We start from the raw sequence: 25495 nt of genomic DNA, 5'->3' as shown, positions 1-25495 counted from the left end.
TTGAAAGCAGTTGCGGACAGTTGATTTTGTTATTAAATAATTTAAATAGGAATGACATGTCAATGAGTTCAAATCTTTTGGAAATTGGGACCATTTTATAGTGTTTTAGCGCTTCGTTGTAGGACTTTATTATTTTTTTAGCCATGCCTTCCGAGTAAAGTAGATGTCGTACAAACCTTTTTTGAATTCGTTCCAGGCGCAATGCGTGGGTAGCGTAGTGTGGTCTCCACACAACCGAGGCATATTCCAAGATGCTTCGAACGAGTGAGTAATACAATGTTATCTTGGTTTTAGCCTTTTTAAATTGTTTTGAATTTCTAATTACGAAGCCTAACATCCTGGATGCTCTCTTGCAAACACTATCTATTTGAGGAACAAAGGATAGTTTTTTATCAAAGAAAACTCCTAGGTCCTTAATAATTTCAAGTTCTTCTAACGGGGAATTACTTATTTGATAATTTGAATTAATAACGTTTTGTTTCCTAGTAAATTTTACATGGTAGCACTTAGAGGGATTCAACTGCATTCCGTTTCTTTCACACCATTCGCACAAAATACTTAGATCATTCTGTAGCAAGATTGAGTCGTGTAGAGAATCAATTACTCTGACAATTTTAAGGTCGTCGGCATACATAAATGGAATGGAATTAGAAAAGCATAGTGGTAGATCATTGATAAATAAGTTAAATAAAATCGGACCAATATGTGAACCTTGCGGAACTCCAGAGCTAATTTGTTTACATTCAGAAGCGAATCCGTTAACAACAACATAAAAACTACGATTACTGAGATACGATTCTAACCATTTCAACAATGGACCCGCAAATCCAAAGCATTCCAGCTTTCTGACGAGAATTTTATGTGATAATCGATCGAAAGCTTTGCAAAAATCAGTGTATATCACATCTGCTTGTCCGTGGGAATCTATGGTCTCCGATAGGATGCTCTCGAAGGTTACCAAATTAGTGTTTGTGGATCTAGCTTCAAAGAATCCATGCTGATGATTAGATGTAAACTGTTTGCAGTGACTTTGTATGAGTGGGCATATTAGAGATTCAAGCATTTTTCCGAATATACAAAGCAAAGATATGGGACGGTATTGTTTAACACTATCCAGCTCGCCACCTTTGAATATAGGGACAACTTTAGCAAGCTTCCATTCAAAAGGAAATGTACCAGATTCAATTGAAAAATTAAATATAATATGCAACGGTTCTACCAAGCTAGATGCACATGATTTTATAAATAACGCAGGTATGTCATCAGATCCTGGACCCTTATTAATATCTAAACTACCTATTTTTTTTTTAATATCTTCAGGGCTGATAGTCAACATGGCAAAAGTACTGTTATGCGAGTGCAACATATTAGTTATTGTGTTTTCGTCAAAATTATCATCTGTATTGTATACCGAAGCAAAAAATGATAAAAACAGGTTGCAGATGTCTTTACCTGAATTAGCTGTATCGGCGCCATATGTCATTGTTGCTGGATATGAACTCTTGCCACTCCGTTTACTTTTTATTAGGGACCAGAAAGCTTTAGGGTTGGAAGCTATGTTGTTTTCAGTATCTACCAAATAGCGTTTGTAACAGGTTTCAGCGAGTCGATCACAGCGTTTTTTTAGTATATCTAAGGATATTTTATCTAGGGGATTTTTATATTTTATAAAACGACGTCTTATATTGTTTTTTTCTTTGAGTATGCGTATTAGATTTTTATTAAACCAACAGGGATATTTTGAGCTTTTATGTTTTTTTATGGGAGTAAATTCATGGATGTTTTTCCATACAGTGTCATAGTGGAGGTTAATATAACATATAGCTAAAAAACATAGCAAGTGATTTGCTCGCAACGAATAGCATTCGCTTTATGAACGCGCAAATGCTGCTATAATTATAACGCGACGCGCCCTCGCGATCTTAGCTCGCAAAATTGGACAGCGTCTGCCCGCGGCCGTTGCCACGACACTACTGCTAGAAATAGCGGAGCGGCTCCGCTATTTCTCGCAGCCGCGAGACGTGGCGCGCGATAACCGCGCAGGCGATATTCACTTGCTTTGTAGCGTCTCGCTCTCTCAACGGTGCAACGTCGCGCGACTCGCGTGTGAGAGAGCGAGACGCTGCGAAGCTGTAAGCTTCACTACGCAATAGCGCTCCGCTATCTGCTGAAATTAGCTCCGCAGTCGCGATTTGGCAACGGCCACGGGTGGCCGCTATGCTAATTGTGCCTCGCGCAACGTTACGAATTACGATCGCGTTGTTGTTTTGTTGCATTTGCGTGCTGTAAATAAATATTTGTAAATATACATAATAATAAATAGTTTAAATAGTAATGTATTAAAATAGGTATAGTGTTTATTTAGGTTTAGTGTAAAATTGAAAATAAATAGTGTTTGTGTAAGTGTAAATAGGTACTTTCTAACGGACAATTTGGTTCTGAGGACAATTTCGTATTTTAAATGTTTTGTGATTGTGTGTGATTGAACTTTGACTAGACAATTTACCTATCTTTACTTTACGTGTGTTTTAGTAAGTGGATGAAATTTTGAAAGGATATTACTTTGTGGTTTTAAAGTGTTTTGTGTAAATAGTTATTGCAATTAAAGAACGTTTGACAATAATTCATAAAAATGAAGAGAAACAGTGATGTGCCATTATGATTTTTTTTTTTTCATCAATTTTTTTTTTTTTTTGCTCTTCAATATCGTTATAATGTAGCGGATTAAATAACCTGCTATAAATGTGTAACATAGCGTCTGTAGCATGTTATCAAAATGTAGCCGTTTTTCCCACCACTACAGTGTCATATAGAAAGTCAACCATGGCATTGACATTAGGGAGTTTCTTGAGGCAAGCAGACCATTCAACAGTACTTAAGGCTTTGTTGATGGATATGTAGTCGGCTTTATAAAAATTGTACCTGATAATGTTTTGTTTGTAAGGTAAGGATTTATGGAGAGTCGAAGTGATATTTACTAACAGAGGGGGGTGAAGGGTGTCTATTTTTGACAATACATCAGTCGCACGTTCAACTTCGCAGCAGGAATCATTACTTAGGACAAGATCTAGCATGTTTTTGTTTCTGTTGGTCACTTTATTTAATTGAGTGAGTTCATTGAGCATGATAAAATCTACTAGAAGTTCCTCCATTGAGGAGATTGTTTGCACTGTCTTTGGAGCAGCATCACTAAAAGTCCAATCAATAAAACTGAGATTAAAGTCACCTATAATGTATGTTGCTGTGTCGATTTCCTCAAAAACTTTATTGCAGTTTATTAAGTATCGATCTAGTAGATTCAGTGTCACGGGCGGTGGTAAATAGACTGCACCCAGTAAGAGTTTCTTATGTTTGTTTGATGTAGGCGTATCAATCATCACCCACATGTCTTCGCAATCTATATGTTCCAGATGTTTCAGCCTTTTTGATTGATGTTTTTTTAAGTACTGCTATAATTAACCCTCCGCCATCCTTTTTACAAGTTCGCTTTAAATCCCTGTCCCTTCTGTAAACAACGTATCGGTAATCAAATAGTTCTGTGTCCAAGATATTTTCGTTAAGCCACGTTTCCGTTAGGACTATTACATCATAGTTATTACAACTTACATTAAAATAAAAATTAGCTACTTTTGTCTTTAATCCATTTACATTCTGATAGTATATTTGTAGTGAGTTGAATTTTAAGAAGGTTTAGTAACTAAATATTACATGCAACAATTTAATTAATTATAACTAAGAACTTATTTATTAGCTTCATCTTATATTAGTTTATTAATAAAGTCCATATCTTTCACAAACAAGTAAGCAGAATCATCTGATTTGCGCATGAATATACGACCATTTCGAACCCATACGTGCTTGTATTTTAATTCTTTGGCTTTTAGTCTAGCGGCTGCATGAAGAGCTTTGTTCACTGGTGACAGGTGTTTGGTAACGAAGATTGCTTTCTTTTCGCCTGCATAGCCAATCGATGAGGTATTTAACTTATCACCAGGGTTTGCTCTATTATATTTAATTGTGGCCGCTAGGAAGGTATCACGAAGCTTCGGTGATGAGAGCTGAGCCACTATAGAGCGAGGACGTGCGCTGGTTCGGTCAGCTTTCGGAACACGGGTACATTGCAGAATGTTGTCTTCAGTAACCGCACAACCAATCGTCGCGCCCAAATTCGTTACAATTGAAAATATGTTTTCATTGCGATTTTCTGGTACACATTGAATTTCAATGTTGTTGGATCGTGCGTTTTGTTCCAGAAAATTCAGTTTATTCAGTAACCGTGTTCTTTAATTGGGTATTCTCCTCTTTTAATTGGGATACATCCTTTGAAACCACCTTGAAAGCCTGCATCATCTCTTCGTACTGTTTGTTGATAAAACCCATACTTTCAGTGACTCCTTCTAATTCCGTTTTCATGACTGCCAATTCCTTGTTAATAGTAGATGCAATTGATTCATTCAGTTGAGACATAAATATAGTCATTTGAGACTTTACTATATCTGTGACAATATCTCTGACGTCATTACGAGTTAAGTTTTTCAAGTACAAGTTACAAGTACTTATAAATTTATTCCTGTCTCGCCAGGCACGCGTGTGATAGTAATGACATCGAAAACTACCTGGGGACATCAACGGTCGATCTAAACGATGTCGACCTTCATTTTATAGGGAAAAACACTGCATTTCCTTTTTATCTTTTGCCACAGCCATTCACGGGTAGCCTATATATAAATCACTACAATAATAAGAATCCTTTAGAAGTATCAACAATATAAACTTTACTGCAAAACTAGATCGTAGATACGGAAACTTGAAAACAAGTTTACAAAACGACTACTTTAAATGTTGCCCTGACCTCGGAAAATGCCATTTGTCTCAGCGAAACACTTATCAAATATAAAACATTCCATAAGCAGCAAAGCTTGGCGAGAAATCTCTATTTCAACACTCATGACTAGTTCCAATGAACTGCCTTGTAGGGTAAACCTAGTGCATCGTTGCACCTACCCGTTGTCAGTATTATGCTATTCCCAATGAACGAAAGTATAAGGTAGGTTTAATCTATTTTCAATTACAACATTTACAACCGATTAAAACTCACGAGCAATGAAAAAGTTCCAATGACAACAATAGCACCAAATTGCTCCTTAACGGATAAGACTAGCTTAATGACGACCGCCATCTTCAACATTGAATTGGAACATTTTGTAAGTGAATTTTTTTCATTGCTCGCGAGTTTTTAAATAATTTAACCAAAACTCACACTCATATTAAGACAAGATTATTATAAATCTGTAGGTTAAGTTCTATTTCCATAGTTAAACTACTATATTTTTTAGTTAATTTGTTTAAAGATTGATATTTTTAAGCCGACTTAATCTTAAGATGTATGGCTTATAAAATAAATGATATCATAAATAAAACTCACATTCATAGCAATCCCGGACGGTGAAGAAGTACACATAGTACGAGTTGCCGTTGAAGAACAGCAGCGAGATCCAGCTGTAGCAGCCGTAGATCGGCACTATGAACAGGATGCGCACGATCCATCGCTGTTCCGACGGGTTGGTGTACCAGCGCAGGTGCTGGTAGATCTGCAATGGACAGCGTAAGTGGTTAATGCGTCGTAATGGTAGAGACGGGAGAAAGATAGTATGAAAAATGGGGCTCGTAGAAAATATAATGGTATGCTGGCGTCGAAGAACGGTTCATCGTCAGCCTGTAAACGTCATATTCCTCTCCTAAGGAGCACCACAACAATTTGCACTCAGCCTTCTTCACCACTTCTCAGTCACTACAAGCCACTTTGTCTAAGGTCGTCAGTCCCTTAAACCGCAGGGTGTGTCCGACAACAAATCCCGAAGAAACAGTTAAAGAACTCTAAATTAAAGGTTAACATAGCTAATCTAGTTCTATTAGGCAAAATACTTAATGGCCCAAGAATTACCTGTTGTTACCACATTGAATACAATACCTCATCCAATTAGTTCAATTCTTATTACAGCTAGGTAAGAATAGCCTATCAAATCGAACATTGGTGACTATGATGACCGCATCGGTAATAATTTTTAAGATAATAAAATAAAGTTGAATCATATCGATGATAAACATAAACATGACCAGCAAATCGCGTCATCTTCATCAATTCGGGTACGACACGCTTACAGGCTTTACAACCTACAAGCCTTCCTAAACATGAATCCACTGCTACCATAAGGCATCCGCTGCGTTAAAAGAGTTCTCCGTAAATTGTACGACTCCCTTATTTAGACAAAAGTTAAAAACCAAGATCACTGGAGCATGAAGAAAATTCAAATATTTAATACCTACGTTGGTGATGCGCGCTATAAACGCACAACGAGTATTTATTCGGAAAAGAAAGTTGGTAATCGATTTATAATTATAACAATAACCGTGACGCAATGGCGGCTTCGGCTGTGCTTTCGATTAATTAGCCGAACAATCGATTCTTTCTACAAAACAATCTTAAGCATTTTTTCAAGAACAAAAACAACAAAGTAGAGAGACACGTAGTGCGGCTTTGAGACAGGTCTTTGCCCTTTAAACAGTAGTAAAGCAGGGAAGCCGAAGCAAGATAAAAGTTTATCAGTATTTTTCATTTCGTGGCGCGAATTTGAGCCACACATTTGGCGGATTGGATGCGAAATAAAGTGGGCCAGTGAGAGATGAGATTTTATTACTGCGCATGCGCGTCTATCATTATTGTCATTCGGGTCATTGTTGGTGATATTTAACAATGAGAACAATGTAGGCAAAAGTTTTCAAATAAATAACGGTCGTGATGAGACACTGTGAGATGAGCGTTTATATTATGTTAGACCATTTTTAGACTGACTAAAATTATACAGCGACAAAAGAAACCCAGATTGTAATTGTCATAAGATAAGTTTACTCCACCTTATGGATTCCAAAACTCTCTGAGTATTAACAGGAATTGTTACAAAGTTGATTAAGTGGAGTTCCACAGACGATGATGGACCTCATATCTTGCCCCTGTATTACACCTGTTTCAAAGTTAATGGTTTAGAGCGCGATCGCTTAATCCTTACACAAGTTAATTACTTATTCTCAAACTTCTTATTACGAAAACTACTAAAAGCATACATTAAGAAAGATATGATAATAAATTACGAAAACTCTAACACATTCACGTTATCACACAATCTAGACTTTCATTTCTAGATATGCAATAATGGAGTTTTGTTATCTGAAAGTGGGTATTTTTAATACAGATTTTTGATCCAAATCTTTTGAAGACACTTAAGTCACTGTGTTAATCAAAACGATTGTTGTTTCGAATTCTTTCCAAATTGCAATACATAGAAAATCAAACTTTTCCATTAAAATATTCGCTATTTCTGCAACAAAGTATAAACTCAACAATGAGTGAGAGAGTTTCACAGTTACTCTGCGGATGGACAGGCAGACCTAGGTGGTATAGAGTCCCACATCTAGAGCTACTTGCAACACATAAACAAATGAAGACTCCAAAATAATATATGGTCGTCTTCAATAATTATTATTTGTAATTTCTACACATCAAACACGTCATCTCCTCCTCATTTATTCAGAGCTAGTTTAAATAATAATGTACCCATATTTTACCCGTTGCAAAGTTAGCGTTCTCGCACTCTACGCACATTAGTGTCTCAGTCTACTCAGCCGCGGTCCGAGCGAGGAAACCGTGTCAGCACATGCGTGACATTGAACACGCACTATTTCTTCCCTTAATGTGCGAATGTGCTCCGCTCTCTCTCGACTAGCCAGTTGCTAGTGAGAATGCCTTGATACGGCTGAATGGCGAAAACGAAACGATTTTATATTTATTGCATTAGAAAAACGATAAATATTTCGAAAATTCATGCGATAAAATAGCGAAATTTATGAATGAAAAGGGGCAAAGCATCTGAATAAACTATGTAGATATAATAAATTATTCAGACCTGAATAAACCCCTTCAGACGTGTACGAAGGAAATTACGTGTCCATATTCGATGTTCGGGGACAGAATAAAGTAAATAAAGATATAGCATATCATGTATCAAAGTATATAATCCATTATTTCGTAAATGGAATATCTCGTGCATTGCTGATTGGCCTGTCTCCCTGCGGGTATCGCAGAGGTAGTATATCTTCATTTGTCTGTTCTGTATTTATCAACAAGTGAATAATGTATTTAACCGACTTCTACAAAATAAGGAGGTTCTCAATTCGTTTGTACATGTATATTTGTTTACCTTCTAATAGTTAATAGTTTACTAATTTCAGTTTTTGTTATAGACATACTTCTATCAATTCTATCGTAGGTGTTTGCTACCGTATTGAAAGGATTGGCCAGTCAGATTAGCGTCAGTCGCTGACTGTCCAGGATGCACTGGACCTAAATAAAAAACAGGTGATACGACACTGAAGGAGGCTCTTTTCGTTACACATCTGACTAGAACTAAGAATTAGTCTAATGAATTCCAAGTTGCGTGTTCAGGCGTAATGTTTATTAGAAGGCTGTTTTCATTTGATACGCGTACATACGTAGAGTTTAATAGATGCTTACACTCACAGTAATTAATTCAATGTTGTGAAATGCTATCTAGTGTACACAGCTATCATCAAATAATTTGTTTTCCTAAACACATTTAAGCATAGGTAACTAACCTACACAATAAGTATGCATTAAAAAAACAAGGTGAGTAAACTATACGTAATACCAACTAGGTGTGCTAATGGTCATAATTAATCGGTTTACACCGCACAACGGGTGATTAAATACTACTTAAAACCCGTAGTTAAAAGCAAGTGGATTGAATAGATAATAATTAAAAACTGACAACGTGCAGTTAAAGTGTAGGGGCAAAAAGTTACTTCCATTTTGACTGATCGTTATTATTGGTTGGTTACATAGATGTTTCCTTGATATATCATCACGACCCATTACGTCCCCACTGCTGGGGCACGGGTCTCCTTCCAATGAAGGAAGGGTTTTAGGCCTAGTCCACCACGCTGGCCAAGTGCGGGTGCCTTAATATATGGAGGTATGATAAACAGAGAAAATAAATCTAATTTAGAGAAATTCAATTTGATGAACAAATTCGTTTTGATCAAGACTTAATGATCCTTAATGGCAGACGACGACGCCGGCTGATGAAATTTAGTATATTGGAAGTAATGTACATAAATTATGTTTTAATAACATAATTTTAAAATATAAATAACTAACAGAGTACCACAGCTAAAGGTTAACTAGCACTGTATTGTATAGTTGAACAACTAACAAGCTAACTTGAGAGTCAGTAGAGATGCAGCGTTGCTATTGTGTTATGTCGCTCATTATGAAAGAATATTTTATATGTTGAGTCCAGGTGTGAAAGTTCATACTGTTTTGAGGCTGACAAATAAAGTTATAAATAAGTGCATGTTTTCTTGCATAGTAGTAGGTACGAAAATGAAAATTGTAAGTACACTGGTAATAAAGGAAAAAATATAAATTCTCTTGCAATACATTATTATTAACAAGATTTAGCCTTGGAACTTCGCTTTGCTTAAATGGGGTCCCGTGGGATAGTTTCAACTAGAGCTCTGCGAGAGAACTTAAACTTTAACAGCTACAATATAAAATTAAGACTAAACATAGTCCTGGTTAGTACTACTTATATGATATTATGTGCACTAAAACCAATTCTAAACCAGGACTATGTATGTAAAGCCTTCATTTGATAATAAGGTGGTCATCTACAAACTATCAAACTGTCCACCGCATCCGTCTATCTACAAGGCCTACTGACCTGTTGGCAAGTGATGAAGAGCGCGGTCCACACGAACACGCCGGCGATGACCTGCGCGGACCTGGTCTGCAGGAACACGGGCTCCTGCAGCGGCTTGAAGATGTCGTGCACCACGTCCGGCAGCGGCTGCGCCGTCACGTTGATCACGTCCGGGGTGCTCATTCTGGAACAATGGGTGGGTGTGATCATTGTGGACGGTGGGATCTATGATTTCAGACCTATGTGATTGATAAAATTATATTGACTGTAGAAAAGTTGCATAGACACATCAGCATTGTTAAAAAAAAACTACCTTCATTCAGGTACCCACTGTAATAAAACACCTAAAATACACAATAACAGATGAATTATTTATACAATATGCATAAAATATTGTTAGATATATGCATGATTCATTAGACTATCAAGTGGTTTCTGTTAATTGTAAAATAATTTTATCATTGCCTGTTAAAATATAAAAACAGCGATAATCAAAGCTAAGACATGATAAAACATGTACACAAAATAATCCCTGCTAGTCCAACTCAAGCTATTTTAAATTGTTCTGAGAAACACATGGGTTTGTTATTGTTTCTCTACACACTTTAGAATGCAAGGCCTTTACTAACAACAATGAGCTCTTGATACAATAATGCCTCATAGTCCCAGCCAGCAATAGAACAATAACTGTTTTACTAAATCCTTGATAAGAAACTCTCAATCAGTTTGACTCCTTTGAAAATTGTAAAATATAACTTTATTGGGATAGGGCCAGAACCACACTAAACATGCAAGCCACCTGGAGTGATGTGTCAACTGTACCTGATGCACATTCAGTGCACCCTGGCAAGTCAGTGACTGAAAATTAATCTGCACGGCTAGTATGGCCATAATAAGACAACATGTGAAGTGACTGATTAAATTGAGTCACTTTTTGATATCAGTCTTAAATGTTAGCATAGGGTGTACATGGGACTCATTTTATTGGTGTGATTGGGCATTAGTCCCAGTGACACTGTAACTTTTCTGCTCTGTGCAAATAGGTTTTTCAAATGTTATTTTTTTTCCGAAAATCTCTCATTTGTGGTTGTTGTTTGTATAGTCTATGGTTTTTTTGACAATTAAAATGTCACCAAACGTCAAATTTGAAGAAAATTTTCGCTGTTTGGTGCGTTGAGTGTAATATTTTGGTAGGCTTTCCGGGGTTCGCGTTGGTTGGTGCTCACGTGTTCCTCAATTTTCGCGTTTTTTGGACCCCTTTCTGGGTCAATTTAACCAGTTAACTCTTGTTTTTTGTCGTAATTGTGGTGCTGGTAAGTGTTTAGTGTTGTGTTCGTCCATAAATCCCTTCTCTTTAAAAGTGTCGGTTCCATTCTAAATAATGGAGCATCATTCGGATCCTCCGATCCGGCTCCCGCCGGATCCCCCTGATGGCGAAATGCTTACACCCGATCAACCCCCGCTATCCCCCCCGATGTTCACGGAACCGTCCCAGGAGACGCGAAAGCGTCCCAGGGATGATCAACTACCGCAAACGCAAGGTAAGCGCGTTATTGTTAGTCCAGATCTGGCATCCGCTAGCATCCAGACTATCTATACCCACCCAAGCCTCGACGCCGCCAAGGTGTACGACGAAACAGACGCAGGTCCATTTCTTGTTAATGTTAGTCAGGAGATCCCATCAGGAAATCCTGCTTCTGGTGCCCCCCTTAGGGCTATCAAGTTTGGTCAATTTTTATATCAAAACAAAGTAGCTGACATAACACGAGATGGTGTAAAAATGACTGGTAGAAACAGAGTCTCAGTTGAGTTTAAGACCGCAAAGGCAGCCAATGAATTTGTCCATCATCCCGCACTTGCACCAAACAAATTTAAAGCTGAAATCCCCACATACAACATAACCCGAATGGGTGTTGCCAAGAGAGTCCCGGTGGATCTATCACTAGATGACTTTGTCAACTCCCTTGATCTCCCACATGGCTGCGGGGTTGTCCTGAAAGCCCGCAGATTCAGCCGAAAGGTGGTCAACGAAGGTATAACAACACACGTCCCAACACAAAATGTAGTGATTACATTCAAGGGACAATATCTACCTGAGAAAATTTACTCCTTCCGGGCTGTAGTAGAAGTTGTGAGGTATACTTACCCCACAATTCAATGCTATGCCTGCTGTAGATTTGGACACACCCAGGCTCAATGCCGTTCAAAACCAAGGTGCTTCAAGTGTGCTCAACCACACTTGGGTGAATCGTGCAATACTTCCCAACCAACATGCCTTTACTGTTCTGGTAATCATCCCTCAACTGACAAGAATTGCCCTGAACAGTCAAGGCAAAAATCAATTAAAGTGCTTATGTCGCAGGACAGCATCTCATTTGCTGAGGCAGATGCTCGCTTACCCTCAAGCAAAAAGTCTTTTGCTGAAGTTGCTTCAACCAAACCAAATGGCCAGTCTCCCAACCGTTCCTACAAAAAAACTGTAGTCACACAACGCAGGCCTAGGTCCCCCCTTCGTCCTGGATACGACAAACTTGCCCATCAGGCTATCATCTCTTCTCCATCTTCTTCACTTCCTAATGGAAGTGCCCTGAGTGTAATCACTCCGAACGACAATTTGCTTGACCACCTCTTGTCTCTGGTTGTTAGTCTGCTGGCTAAATTCAGTGACACCCTACCGCCCAACGTTGCCCAAAAATTACAAGTTATCTCATCTCTATGCCACAATGGCTCTGAACCCATCCCCAATGGCTGCGAACCCGATCCGGGTTCTTCAGTGGAATACTCAGAGCATTAACAGCAAGAAAAGCGAACTGCTCACATTAATTGATGACATCAAGCCCGCTATCCTTGCCATCTCGGAGACATGGCTTGTGCCGGGTTCCCGTTTTCGGGTTTCTGGTTACTCATGTCTGCGGGATGACAGGGATGACGGGTATGCTGGGTGCGCTTTGCTAGTAAAGCGTTCCCTTACCTTTTCTTCTATCCCTATCCCCCCCCACGGGCAGGAGTTTAACGTCGTGGCTCTTAGGGCTATAGGCGTTACATTCGTGTCCGTCTACTTCCCTGATCCTCACCCTTCTCTTCTTCCTTCTTTCTACAATTTAATTTCTTCCCTCCCTCATCCCCTCCTGATCATGGGGGACTTTAACGCCCACCATTCCTCTTGGGGCTCTTATCGTACTGACTCATTCTCTGTCGCCCTCTTAGACGTGCTTGATACCTTAGATGTTTGCATTTTAAATGACGGGTCTCCAACCCGTCGAGTCCATCCTCATCAAAACCCTAAAAGTGCAGTGGATCTATCCTTCTGCTCTCCTCTTCTTTCATCATCAATATTCTGGAGGGTCCTTCCAAATACCTTTGGAAGTGATCATTTTCCCATTTCAATCACTATTCCCAACAGGTCCAGCATTCTTACCGACAGATGTGCCTTTCCAAGGTACATGGTTGGCGAGAAAGACTGGTCCAACTTCATCTCATCAGTAGAAGATAAACTTAGCCTGATCCAGCCCTGTACTAGTGACAATTTTCTCGCCTACTACGACATGTTTGAGAGAGCATTGACATCCTCAGCGAAAAACAAGAAAACTCGCAAATGCCAAAGAGTCTCACCGCCTTGGTGGGATTCCGACTGTACCACGGCCATAGACGAGCGCAATAATGCTGAGGGTGTTTATCTCTCAAACATGAGCATGGACAATTTTATTAATTATAAACACATTGCGGCTCGCACTAAAAGGCTTCTTAAAAAAAAGAAGAAACAGGGCTGGTTCAGGTTTTGTGAACGTCTCTCCCCCAGATCTCCCCCTTCCTTAGTGTGGAGATACATTCGACGTTTCCGTGGATCTCTGAACGTCGAAAACATCACATCCAATGATCCCTCTGTATGGCTCGAAGGGTTCAGCGACAAGCTGGCCCCTCCATATGTCCCACACTATGATTCTCTTCCTCCTCCCCCGTCTATTATACAATCTTCAGACAGATTGGATTCACCGTTCTCTATGGACGAACTTCAATCTGCTCTATCAGGTCTATCCGATTCAACTCCAGGCATTGATGGCATTCCATATTCGTTTCTTTCAAAATCAAGCCTCAAGGTCAAGCAGGTCTACTTGGAGCTGATAAATTACTTCCTTGAGTACGGAGTTACTCCGAGCTCATGGAGTAAACAAATAGTCGTACCTATTTTGAAATCCGGAAAGGACCCTCGTGATCCAAACTCCCGTCGACCGATCGCCCTATCCTCTTCCTTGGCTAAAATTCTCGAACACATAATAAAGTGCAGGCTCGAATGGCTAGTCGAAAACAAAGGTATCTTAGCCAAAACCCAGTTTGGGTTTCGGAAAGGCATGAGTACTTTGGACAGCCTTGCGATACTCACTACAGACATCCAAATTGCCTTTAAGAGGAAAGAATACCTGGTGGGTGTCTTTCTTGATGTAGCATCTGCTTACGACAACGTACTTCTTCCTGTGCTCAGGCAGAAAATGCGCCAGCTGAGTATTCCAGTGAAGCTTACCCGTCTTGTTTGCAGCCTACTAATGGAGAGATCCATATTTATAAAATCCCCATCATCTTCCCTAGACCACCCAAAATTTGTTTGGAAAGGCCTCCCCCAGGGATCAGTCTTGAGCCCTCTCCTGTACAGCCTCTATACATACGATCTTGAACGGTCCGTTGACTGCTTTTGCGACATTTTACAATATGCTGATGACCTTGCACTCTACCACGCTTCTTCTTCATTAGGAGAGACAAATGTCCAGCTGAACCTGGCCCTAAGATACCTCTCGGACTGGCTGACTCGACATGGCTTATCCCTCTCCACTCAAAAATGTACAGCAGTCGTATTTACCAAGAAGCGCAACGTCCCTGACGTGGACATCGTTATTGGAGAAGATTCAATTGCTGTATCAAGTGAAGTAAAATTCTTAGGCGTGATATTGGATTCCAAGTTATCAGGTACCCATCACATGAGCTATCTGGCTCGGAAGTGTGAGAGGGGTGTCAACGTCCTCAGATCACTGTCGGGTGTTTGGTGGGGTTCCCACCCTTACTCACAAAAACTGCTATATAATGCGATTGTCCGGAGCCATTTCGATTATGCTGCCTTCATTATAGACCCTTGCAATAAAGCAGCTCTGGAGAAAATTGACAAAGTGCAGTACAAGTGCCTTCGCATAGTTTCAGGTGCGATGAAATCCTCCCCTACCAATGCCCTCCAGGTTGAGTGTGTTGACCCTCCTCTCTCACTTCGGAGACAATACTTATGTGATCGGTTTTTCTTTCGAATCTGGCAATCTAACTCCCATCCTTTGTTGCCCAAACTTGATATCCTTAAGCGTCTGTGTAATGCTCAAGAAACCCATGGACTTTCCTATCTACTAAAAACTTATATCTTTTCTTCTAACCTCCCCCACCCTACATCCAAATTTAGTATTTACCCTCTGTTTGATGTTCCTTACGACGCCTTAGTTTTTCAGCCCAATGTAGTAATGGATTTAGGTATCAGTAAAGACTCTCCTGCCGCTGAAAAAGCTCTAAGTGCGAAACTCAATTCAGAGTGGCCAGGCTGGCTCCCCATATTCACTGACGCATCCAAACTCTCCGAAAACAGCAACGTGGGTTTGGCCGTATGGCTGCCCAAGTACAAAGTTGCACTCAGTTTTAAGCGTCCCCCTGAGTCCTCGGTCTTCACGGGCGAGGCAACAGCTATTCTCGAGGCGCTTCTGTACGCTGAGTCACACAAACTTAACAAAACTATTATCCTTTCTGATTCGGCCAGTTCATTACAAGCAATTATTTCCTTTCCCTTTAAATCCAAATCCAAATTCCCTATCATTTTAAAAATTAGAGAAACCCTATTCCGTTGCATGACTCAGGGTATAGAAGTAGCTATCGCTTGGATACCTGGGCACAGTGGTATTATTGGTAATGAGTGTGCAGATTCCTTTGCTAAGGATGCCGTTAGCTTGGGCCTGGACACTCATTACCAAAATTTTGCCCATGACCTTGCCTCGCTCGCAGGACCGAGGCTAGATAGATCCTGGAAAGTGTCCTGGGACACTTCTAGGAATTTTAAAGGTAAATTTTACTCCCATATCCAACCTCATATCCCAAAAAAGCCATGGTTTTTTAAAGCAAAACACTTAGATAAACCAGCAACTTCCACTCTTTGTAGACTGCGTCTGGGCCACGCGTGCACCCCGGTGCACTTGGCTAGGATTCGGGTCCGTGATAGCTCTGTCTGCGACTGCGGTGCCAGTGAAGGATCTGTTGATCATCTCTTTTTCGAATGTCCCAACCTTCAAACCTCCCTATATGACATCCTCCCCCCCACCATTCCCAAACCTGTAAATACTAACTATCTTCTTACCCTTGTACATACTCCCCTTGTTAATATACTGTACAAATTCCTTAAGACTAACAATATTAAACTGTAAATGTGTTTGTACATATATACTAACAAATCTAACCATTACTTGTGATGTCCACTTATTGTTTGTATATATTGTGTTTGTCTGGTTGTTTCAGGTTTTAACTGTGTAAATAGTCTAAAATAACCGTAACGACTGCTTTCCAATACTGTGAGCATTGGTCACGTGACTCTGGCCCAGTTAGCCGTGTTAGTCACACACGGCAAAGAGCCATTCAACCAAAATTGAATTGAATATTTTGGTAATATTACTTTGCTTTGCGCTACCCCATAGACTCATATTGGCTCATTAACTACTTTCTTGAGTTTCTTGGACATCGTCACATGAAATAATATACGACCGAGCTTGCTCCCGACCAAGCACGATCAGATTCCTTGGGAGTTCTTCGGCAGCCGTCGACCGAGCACCGGCTCCATGAGACGAAGAACAAAACAGAATGCCACCTGACTGATGACCCACCCACCGTCTACCCGGACCCCTGGGTCCGCTAGCTAGAAGTCCTTGAGACAAAAGCTCGGGCAGGATCCTGACGGGCGCAACGGAATATCATCTACCATGCTTGTCCCACGGCCTGACTGAATAATATTTATATAATCAATGGAAAGAAAAAACATTAGGTAAGTACCAGTATTTGTGACATGTTATTATAATTGGGTACACAAAACAACTCAAAAAACTTTTCACATGGCACCGTGCCCACTTGGTAGACTAGGCCTAAACCCATCTTTCCTTGGAAGGAAACCCGTACCCCAGCAGTGGGGACGTCATGGGTTATGATGAAGATGTTATTGCAACACCTAGGCTTGCTACTCCAGTTTACTCGGGAGCTAGGATGGCTGAGCTGAAATCAAGGGGATATGTACAAAGGTTCCACTCGAGAGAGCCACATACAGGAACTTCGCCCCCTCTCAGAATAGAATAGAATAGATGAAGATGACAATAGGAGTCATAATCTTAGTTCATAAGTATAACTAAAATCTCCTGAAACATTTTTTTTTGTTACAGAATATTGAAATTGGCTCGTAGGCAAGATGGAAGATGGACAAAGGCGGTCAGAAAATGATGGCCTAGACACAAGAGCTGTTGGCAGAGATCATCTGAAGATGGTCAGATGACATCAGCATTAGCAACCTTGTGGTGAAACAATTAACAGGAGCGGCACAGAACTGGCTGAAAAAGTTGAAAAACTTGGTATACATAATAAGAGGCCTATACCAATCTGATTATTGTGAGAGTTGATAACTAAGAATACCCAATATGCTGTTATAGTGTGTAAATAGTACTTATATTTTTTTTATAATTTATTTATTATGTATAAGTTTAATAAATGTTTTACTTACCTAAAGAAGATATGATATTTTTATAACCATTTAATTTTGTTGTACTTGCAAGCATACCTACTTACAGATTTTACCTAGTTAGTATGTTGTTGATAAATAATAAAGCCTGACTAGGGTTTGTCGCTGTGGAGAAAGGATTAGCATCAGTCGCTGACTGCCCGGTGTGCCGGACTTATTCAATGTACAGTTTATATGATTTACATTTTGTGAACTCCACATCTATCATTCAAACTATTCAATTAGCCACTTTATTAACTACATACTTTGACGTGAATAGGCAAACTTAAACTATATGGGAGGCAACTGAAAATCAGTGGTTTGTTCCTAAGGGCAAATATAATCAAAGGGGCAAACATATGCGCTGAGATGCTTCCCTTTTGGTCTGTTTCAACACACACATTTCGCCACTTCATTTAACTGTACCTATATCATTTGTTGTAGTTATGTGTTATGTTTGAGTGGAACAAATTAATGTCTATCTATCTAACTTATTGACACATGTCAGCGACGAGATTTGAACCCGCATCTCTTCCATGAGGGGCGGGCGCTTACCCGTCTGAGCTACCACCGCTACCTACATATAATATAGGTAATTATTATAATTTTAGTCAAATAAAAAACTGGCCAAGTGCGAGTCAGGCTCGCGCACAAAGGGTTCCGTAGCAAATTACAGTTAAATCAACCTATCTCAAAAACTATAAGAGATACTTTGATCAAACCAAAAATCGTTGAAAGAGTTAATTAGCATGCATCACCTCTATTTTTTTTAGAATTTTATACCCCGTAGTTATAAAAATAGAGGGGGGGGGACATACTTTTTACGACTTTGAGAGCTGATATCTCAAAAACCGTTCACTTTAAGAAAAATGTTTTTTAGAAAACTTTATATCATTTTAAAAGACCTTTCCATTGATACCCCACACGGGTATGTACATCGAAAAAAAAAATTTCATCCCTCAGTTACATGTATGGGGGGCCCCACCCCCAATTCTTTTTTTTACTATTTAGTGTCATATTTTTGTAGCGGTTCATACAACACATATTCCCATCAAATTTCATCACTGTAGTACTTATAGTTTCCGAGTAAATCGGCTGTGACAGACGGACAGACGGACAGACGGACATGACGAAACTATAAGGGTTCCGTTTTTGCCAATAAGTATTATAGTAATTTTCCTTTCCTGCATCTCATCTTGTAGAGCAAGGATCAAATTAACAAAAACTAAACAAATAATAATTTGTGTCACATGTTATCACCACCTTCGAACTTGAGTGATAAAATGCTACCTAAACAAATGTCAAACTGAGACATGTGTGGACAAATTGGTACACCCATGTTAGGAAATAAGACAAATCTTCCAATCTCGCTGTCAAAATTGTAACTCACATCTTGTAGTGATTATTTCGTGTTGGCCATGTTAGCGTTTGTGAGGACAACTGGTATCACACAATTTGTTGCAACTAGCTGTCATTTATATCTTGTCCCAGCCATACTGTGCTACGCGTGCTGACAGGATAATCTTTTCACCACTGTGACAAACTCCAGTTCAACTCTAGTGATTATTTATCACCATTATGGTAACAATAAAATGGCAAAATTGAATGGAATCTCAACATCATCACCCAGATGTCATTCACTGTTGGACATCACCCTCATGAGTGGGGCATGTACAAAAGTTTAAGGAACCTTACCCCTCCCAGTGTAGAATAGAATAATCCTCATGAGTACAGCCAGCTTCTAATGAGCATCAAGCAGTGCCAAATGTTGTGTTTATTTAGTTTAGACCACCAATTTGTATATAAATCTCTAACAATTTTATATAAAATTAAAGCTTTTCAATAATTAACTATCCCTACTAATTCATTATTATTCATAAAAAATATATATAAGATAATGTACACACGCATTCAAAGAGTTTTAGTCATAAATACAAACTTATCTACAACTCAATGACGAAATGATAAGATTACTATGGTTGGTCTTGTAAGTACTAACACCAACATAGGTACAGGAAATTCACACTTAATTATGAATTTCTATGCTTTTCCAGAAGATAATCGATAAAATCTTTTTCATTGCCAAAACAATCAGAAAGATACATAGAATACTCTAGAGAAAAATAATAGAAGAAAAAAATACTAACATATAAATACTATAATATTTCAGAGTGCATTTAAAATTTAATTGCATATTTATTAATAGGAAGCTCCCTGACCCACTAACCTTTATGTCAAAACAAAACTTAAATTCGCAAACTTAATAGTTGGATGAGCCAATACTCCATCTAGTATATTTCAATGCATTGACCTTGTTATTATAGTGTATGGTCTATAGATTGGAATAACTTTCTCTACAATAACAAACATACCCTGACTATAAAATACAACATAGAATTTATAAATATGCACTGAAATTTAGATTTTTTGAAGATGTTGTAGTTAATGGTATTTTACATATTATTATGAGTAAGTAAATAACATAATTTTTTTACTTTCAAACTGTGAAGAGCTCAGACACAATAACTTCTTTATAATACCCAATACATGCTTGATTATGACGTCATTTACATCAACAATATTGTTTCAACTGAACAAATATAATGCTCATGTTTCTTTACCAAGCATTGACTACATTTATACAGTTTAATACCTTATGTTCAATATAGTTCCTAAAATACATGTCTACACAAGTGGACTGTTCCTGAGCATGCATCTAGTTATTGCTTGTGTTGCTATAAACTCTACAGAAGATGTCCAATCACCATTAAATCTCACCTACTTAAGCATCTGGGGCATTATTTTTGTATGAAAACAAGCTTGTTTGAAGTAAACACCGAGTGAAGGGGGCATTCAGCATGGGTTGAACACAAAATAGATGATCCAAAACATTATAGGAACCAAGAACTGGAGGTCATACGTTTCTTGACATTTTCTTCAAAGAGATACGTGCAGTGAAGGGCGCAACCAGAGTTCCGTTAGTGACGCGGTAAGCTGTTGCGACATAAACTTGTAGTCTCCATAAGTAGATAAACTATTTAGTACAGCCTAGGAGAGCATCATAAACAAAATAACTTACCTAAACGTAAAAATTGGATCGTCTGGGAATAGATGTTTTCCTTTTAGCAGATGTCATCCGTGATAATAGCACTGCACATTTTGTTTTATCCAGGCCACTGTATACACAATCACACTGGTTTTCTTACACTTTTGTCTAATTCAGACCCTGTAATTGCACAAACACATTCACAAGCAGAAATAAATCAAGAAAACAATAAAATTATTTATTTTCTTTATTCGTTCGAGTTTCGTCGTCACTTTACTTTTGTTCTCTTTTTTTTTAATCGACATTCGTTCATTCCTTTTCATAAATATAAATAGCGTTCGGTCACTCTTTCATTCACTCAGAACCGTGTTGCGGTGCGATGTAACTAATACTGCCTCGTCTCGAGAAACCCACTTTCCGCAGTTCGCCAACTTGTTTGTATGTATTTATTTATTACATTATAATACTAATATGCTATGGACCAAAATCAATGTTTATCGCTGGATTTATGCACTAAATAATAAGCCATACCACTATAATTTTTTCTCTCGTTTATAATTTTTTCTATACACTCATATGATTCAACAGCACTTTTATAACAAATATAAGGTAGGTAACGTTTTGGGCCGTGACCAGTGTCGTCGTGAATAGCTCCATATGATTCCTAAGATTTTTATCAAGATGCGCTGCCGCTTATGTTACCGCTGCTTGCTCTGCCCAGGTCAGTGCAGCCATAAAAACGCACTGTACTGAACACTTGCCATGTTAGTGTCTATACTTAAATATTTTCGGCTGGTATTAATTTTGCTTTCGTAATCATTTACAAACCATAGACAATCAACAAATAAAATGAAAATGTCCGTCGGTCGGGCGATTGAGAAACGTTTTTATTTTGTTGTATTGGATTAACTATATTCTTGCAATGTGAAATGATCTAAATAAGATACGAATTTGATTAGTTTACATTAATTAACCATGATTGTTCAAGAACCAATACAGGTAAATGCAAACAATTTGTTGCTATTGCTAACTGTCAAAATTTTGCATTGCTCAGAAATTTTATAGATTTTATTTCTGCAGGTTATCATTTGGGATTGCCTGAATAATTACGAGTACGAAAATGCCATATTCTTGGCTGAGCGACTCCATGCTGAAGGTAAAGTTAATGTTTTCATATTAAAACCCAATATACTTACCCTCCAATTTACTATTTCATATTTCCTTCTACCCATTTCCAGTACTGGACTCCTATTTTTACTCCACATGAGTTTTAATATCAAATAATCTAATGTTAAGTAACAATATTGATTTTTAAACTGTGTCCTTGTGTAAGCAATGTAATAGCTACCTATTGTTTTGTTTTTGTACCCTTACCAAGTTTACCACATAGTTAAAAAGTTGAATTGTAGCACTGCTTACTTCTACTCAGCCATGTTATTAATTGGTACGCATTCAATGTTCCAGTATCATCGGAGGAGACAGCATTCTTGCTGGGGACATGCTACTACCGGGCCAGGAGGGTGAACGAGGCCCACCACCTCCTTCAGAATCTGTCTCTGTCCCTCCCACAAGCCAGATTCCTGTTGGCACGGTGCTCATTTGACTTGAAATGGTAAGAGTGCTGTTTGATAACAAGTATACTTATAAAAGATCATGATTTTGTTGTATGGTGTTTGTAAACAATTCTTAGGAATTTGTGAAAAGTTGAAGTAGTGTAAAAATTACTTGGATAAGCTGTTACCAACCCTAACATAGCAAAATGGCTGAATAATCTTTATTCAAACCTTACCTAAAGTCTGAAGGACTGATCAGGGGTGTGAGGGTATGAGTGATGCACTGTAAATAAGCTAGAGTTTTATGTATTACAGTAATATTAAGAGAAGTTTGAAGTATAATACCATTTTGGAATGATGGTACAATGAATCTGACTCCAGTAGAAATAGGTTTCTTGCTGATCTAATGATCTGAATCTAATGAAATATTTTTTCCTCTAAAATTCTTTGAGTTCCATCCACACACTAATGAATCCTAGATGCTATCTTATCTGCATAATCTTAGACAAATAACTAATGTAAATATTATTGTTTTCAGCTACAAAGATGCTGAGAATGCATTAGGAACCAATTTAGATATAGTGGCATCTGAGTTTGGTGAACAAGGGCCCTATGCCTTGCAGCTTCTTGCCAAGATCTACAATGCCACAGAGAGGCGAAGCAGAGCGGCTGATGCCCATCGGAAGGCTCTATCACTAAACCCATTTATGTGGAAATCATTCTCACAACTCTGCAACATGGGGGAAAAAGTTGACCCACAGCAAGCTTTCCAGATGAATAATCCAGAATTTTCATTTGGAGTGACAACATTAGTGAATCTAGTCAGCAACTCGGAAAATATATCCTTTGTCAATAGTAACATTCCAAACAACACAAATAATTTGAATGCTAATGTGACACCAAACAATGTAGCACCGCGGACACCCATGACAATGTCAACCAGCATCACACCGGAGACTCAAGCTCCTGTCAAGCACATGCACAGTGTCTTCAGTGGAATAGCTCCTATACCTTTCTCACCATCCTTTGGCATGTTGCCAATGGAAGAATCTCCAGTGCTGTACACACCCACATTGACTGACTCCAATGAACAGAAGGCTATTCCTAAGATGGTGAACTCGCTGCGCGTGCAGATGGGGTTGATCAAGGATGCTGTGTTCAGCCCCGCGCCTCGCTGCACGCTCGGCCCTGCCCCGCGCCGCTCCTCCCGCCTCTTCAGCAACAACAGTAGCTATTCAGTCAAAGAAAACAACAAGTCGCCAAGTAGAAAATTTGTAGCACCTAAGAGCCCGTCACGGAAAAACAAACAGCGCACCGCCAAAAACAACGTTAAAAGTAATTCAGATGTAAGTGAACGAAATAAGAGCATAGATTCATTGACGCCGACGATGACGCCCAAAAACTCGAACGGCGTAGCATTATTAAATTTGATGAAAGAACTAGGCGAGGCTTACAAGTCTCTAGCCTTTCTAGACTGTAAAAACGCTATCAAACTATTCCAAGACATCCCGGGGAAGCAGCTGGCGTCCCCGTGGGTGCAGACGATGGTGGCGCGCGCGCACTACGAGCTGGCGCAGTACGACGCGGCCGCCAAGATCTTCGCGGACATCCGCAAGCAGCACCCCAACCGGACCGAGGGCATGGACATCTACAGCACCTGCCTGTGGCACCTGCAGCGCGAGGCGCAGCTGTCGGCTCTAGCACAGGAGTTGGTGGAGCTGGACCGCACCGACCCCATCGCCTGGCTCGCGTCCGGCAACTGCTTCTCTCTACACAAGGAGCGCGAAACAGCTCTTAAATTCTTCAAGCGAGCGGTGCAACTCGACCCCGAAGGTGCCTACGCTCACGCGCTATTAGGCCACGAATACGCCGGTGCCGAGGAAACTGACAAGGCGTTGGAGAGCTTTAGGAAATCAGTGAGTATTGATCCGCGGAACTACGTGGCGTGGTTCGGTATAGCGACGGTGTACGCGCGGCAGGAGCGCTGGAAGGCGTCGGAGGTGCACATCCGGCGCGCGCTCTCCATCCACCCGCAGTCGGGCGTGCTGCGCTGCCAGCTGGGGCTGGCGCAGGCGGCGCTGGGCAAGCTGGACCGCGCGCTGGCGACACTCGAGCGGGCCGTGGCAGCTGATGCTGACAACCCGCTGTGCCGCTTCCACCGCGCCTCCGTGCTACTCCGCGCCGGCCGCCCCGCCGACGCACTCACCGACCTTCACCACCTCAAGGACATCGCGCCGCGCGAGTCTCTTGTTTACTACTTACTAGGCAAGGTGCACAACAAGCTCGGCAACTCGCATCTAGCGCTCATGCACTTCAGCTGGGCCACAGATCTGGACCCGAAGGGCACTGGAGGACATATCAAGGAAGGGTTTGATCCCTCCAAGCAGGAAGACCCTCCGGAGAGGTCTGTGTAGGCTTGATGATGCAGACTGGACACGGCCGCGGCCGGCGCGGCTGTTTGACTGATTCCTGTAAATATCTCGCATCCGCCGACCTCTCGACACCAAATCTTCCAATCGATAGCTTTACGGAGGTCGAGGGGTGGCCGGCTTTTAGGTGGAATAGATGTAAGGGCGTTTGTGAATTTGTTCATAGCTAGAGTAAGATGTGGATATTCCTAACATTATCCTAGATGTAATAATGAAACTTGTATAGACGATAATATCCTAGAATGCTGGATGAAAATTAAATGTAAAGAGCAGAGTGTAGAGATCTTCAGAAATCACAGGGCCATGATCTCAGTAGTAGACAGTTTTTATAATTCAATTATTTTGCAAATTCTAGTATTGTATGTCATAATAAACCGGTGTGAATATTATTTTTTACTTTCAATGTTAAACAATTTGAATCAAGGCTAAAAGTACCTTATATATTTTGTACAAAAGGTATTATTGTGATGGTCCCGCGTATAGGAGACCTGAGACTGGTGGTAGGTTTACATCTAAAGCCGCTGGCGGTATTTAGCTAAGATCTTATTAATTTTTATAACCGTTTATTTTATTCTGTTACTATACTAGCTTTTTATAAGTGCATGACGTAAAATCTAGTGTCGATACCTTTTGGCGAATAAACGTAGGCCCTTATCACCTGCAGATGGATAAAGAAATGTAATTTACAGTTGGACTTTAAATAATATGGAACAGTATGAGATTGTGTTTAGAATGTTTGTAATTACTTTCGTCTCTGTGTATAGTACTAAACCAAAACAATTATAGCACTGTGTTTATTAAATCACCAATGAATTCCGCTATGGACAGACTTATATAGACCACTTCTTATATGTGTATGAACCTTGAATAGAACTGATACAATATTCGAGCATTTTTCTTTCCCTTACCAGGTTATCAAA

General features: G+C 39.7%; 2 protein-coding genes and 1 long non-coding RNA gene across 8 annotated transcripts in view; 2 read left to right on the top strand and 1 right to left on the bottom strand.

Moving 5' to 3' along the window:
• LOC105393802 (transmembrane protein 184B) overlaps positions 1–20910 on the bottom strand; it is a 30010-nt gene extending 9100 nt beyond the window's left edge. For 2 of the 6 annotated variants that reach the window (XM_048631512.1, XM_048631511.1), the window contains exons 1-3: positions 20627–20910; positions 9798–9960; positions 5426–5591 (exon numbers count right to left, since the gene is read on the bottom strand). In XM_048631512.1, the coding sequence (XP_048487469.1) occupies positions 5426–5591; positions 9798–9959 (328 nt within the window). In that variant the 5' untranslated portion in view covers position 9960; positions 20627–20910. The remainder of the gene's footprint in view (positions 1–5425; positions 5592–9797; positions 9961–20626) is intronic. The other 4 variants (XM_048631509.1, XM_048631510.1, XM_048631513.1 and 1 more) reach the window with 2 other exon arrangements.
• On the top strand, positions 10979–16450 carry LOC125490959. Its single transcript, XR_007268005.1, has 2 exons — positions 10979–11089; positions 16308–16450. It is a non-coding gene; the product is annotated as an uncharacterized LOC125490959 (long non-coding RNA).
• A 507-nt stretch (positions 20911–21417) lies between the features above and the next one.
• LOC105393793 (cell division cycle protein 27 homolog) lies at positions 21418–25459 on the top strand. The gene is made up of 4 exons (XM_011565599.3): positions 21418–21592; positions 21674–21749; positions 22058–22205; positions 22685–25459. Exons 1-4 carry the CDS (start codon positions 21569–21571, stop codon positions 24558–24560), a joined length of 2124 nt encoding a protein of 707 aa, XP_011563901.3. The 5' UTR covers positions 21418–21568; the 3' UTR covers positions 24561–25459.
• Positions 25460–25495: the final 36 nt, after the last annotated feature.

This window comes from Plutella xylostella, chromosome 29 (assembly GCF_932276165.1).
Source record: "Plutella xylostella chromosome 29, ilPluXylo3.1, whole genome shotgun sequence".
Lineage (NCBI taxonomy): Eukaryota > Metazoa > Arthropoda > Insecta > Lepidoptera > Plutellidae > Plutella > Plutella xylostella.
This window is presented reverse-complemented; position numbering and strand designations above follow the sequence as displayed.

Excerpts from the sequence above, each read along its gene's own strand:
- LOC105393793 (XM_011565599.3), top strand. The coding sequence starts at position 21,569 with ATGATTGTTCAAGAACCAATACAG. Across the intron at positions 21,750-22,057 it reads TGAGCGACTCCATGCTGAAG|TATCATCGGAGGAGACAGCA; the intron begins GTAAAGTTAATG and ends TCAATGTTCCAG. Across the intron at positions 22,206-22,684 it reads TGCTCATTTGACTTGAAATG|CTACAAAGATGCTGAGAATG; the intron begins GTAAGAGTGCTG and ends TATTGTTTTCAG.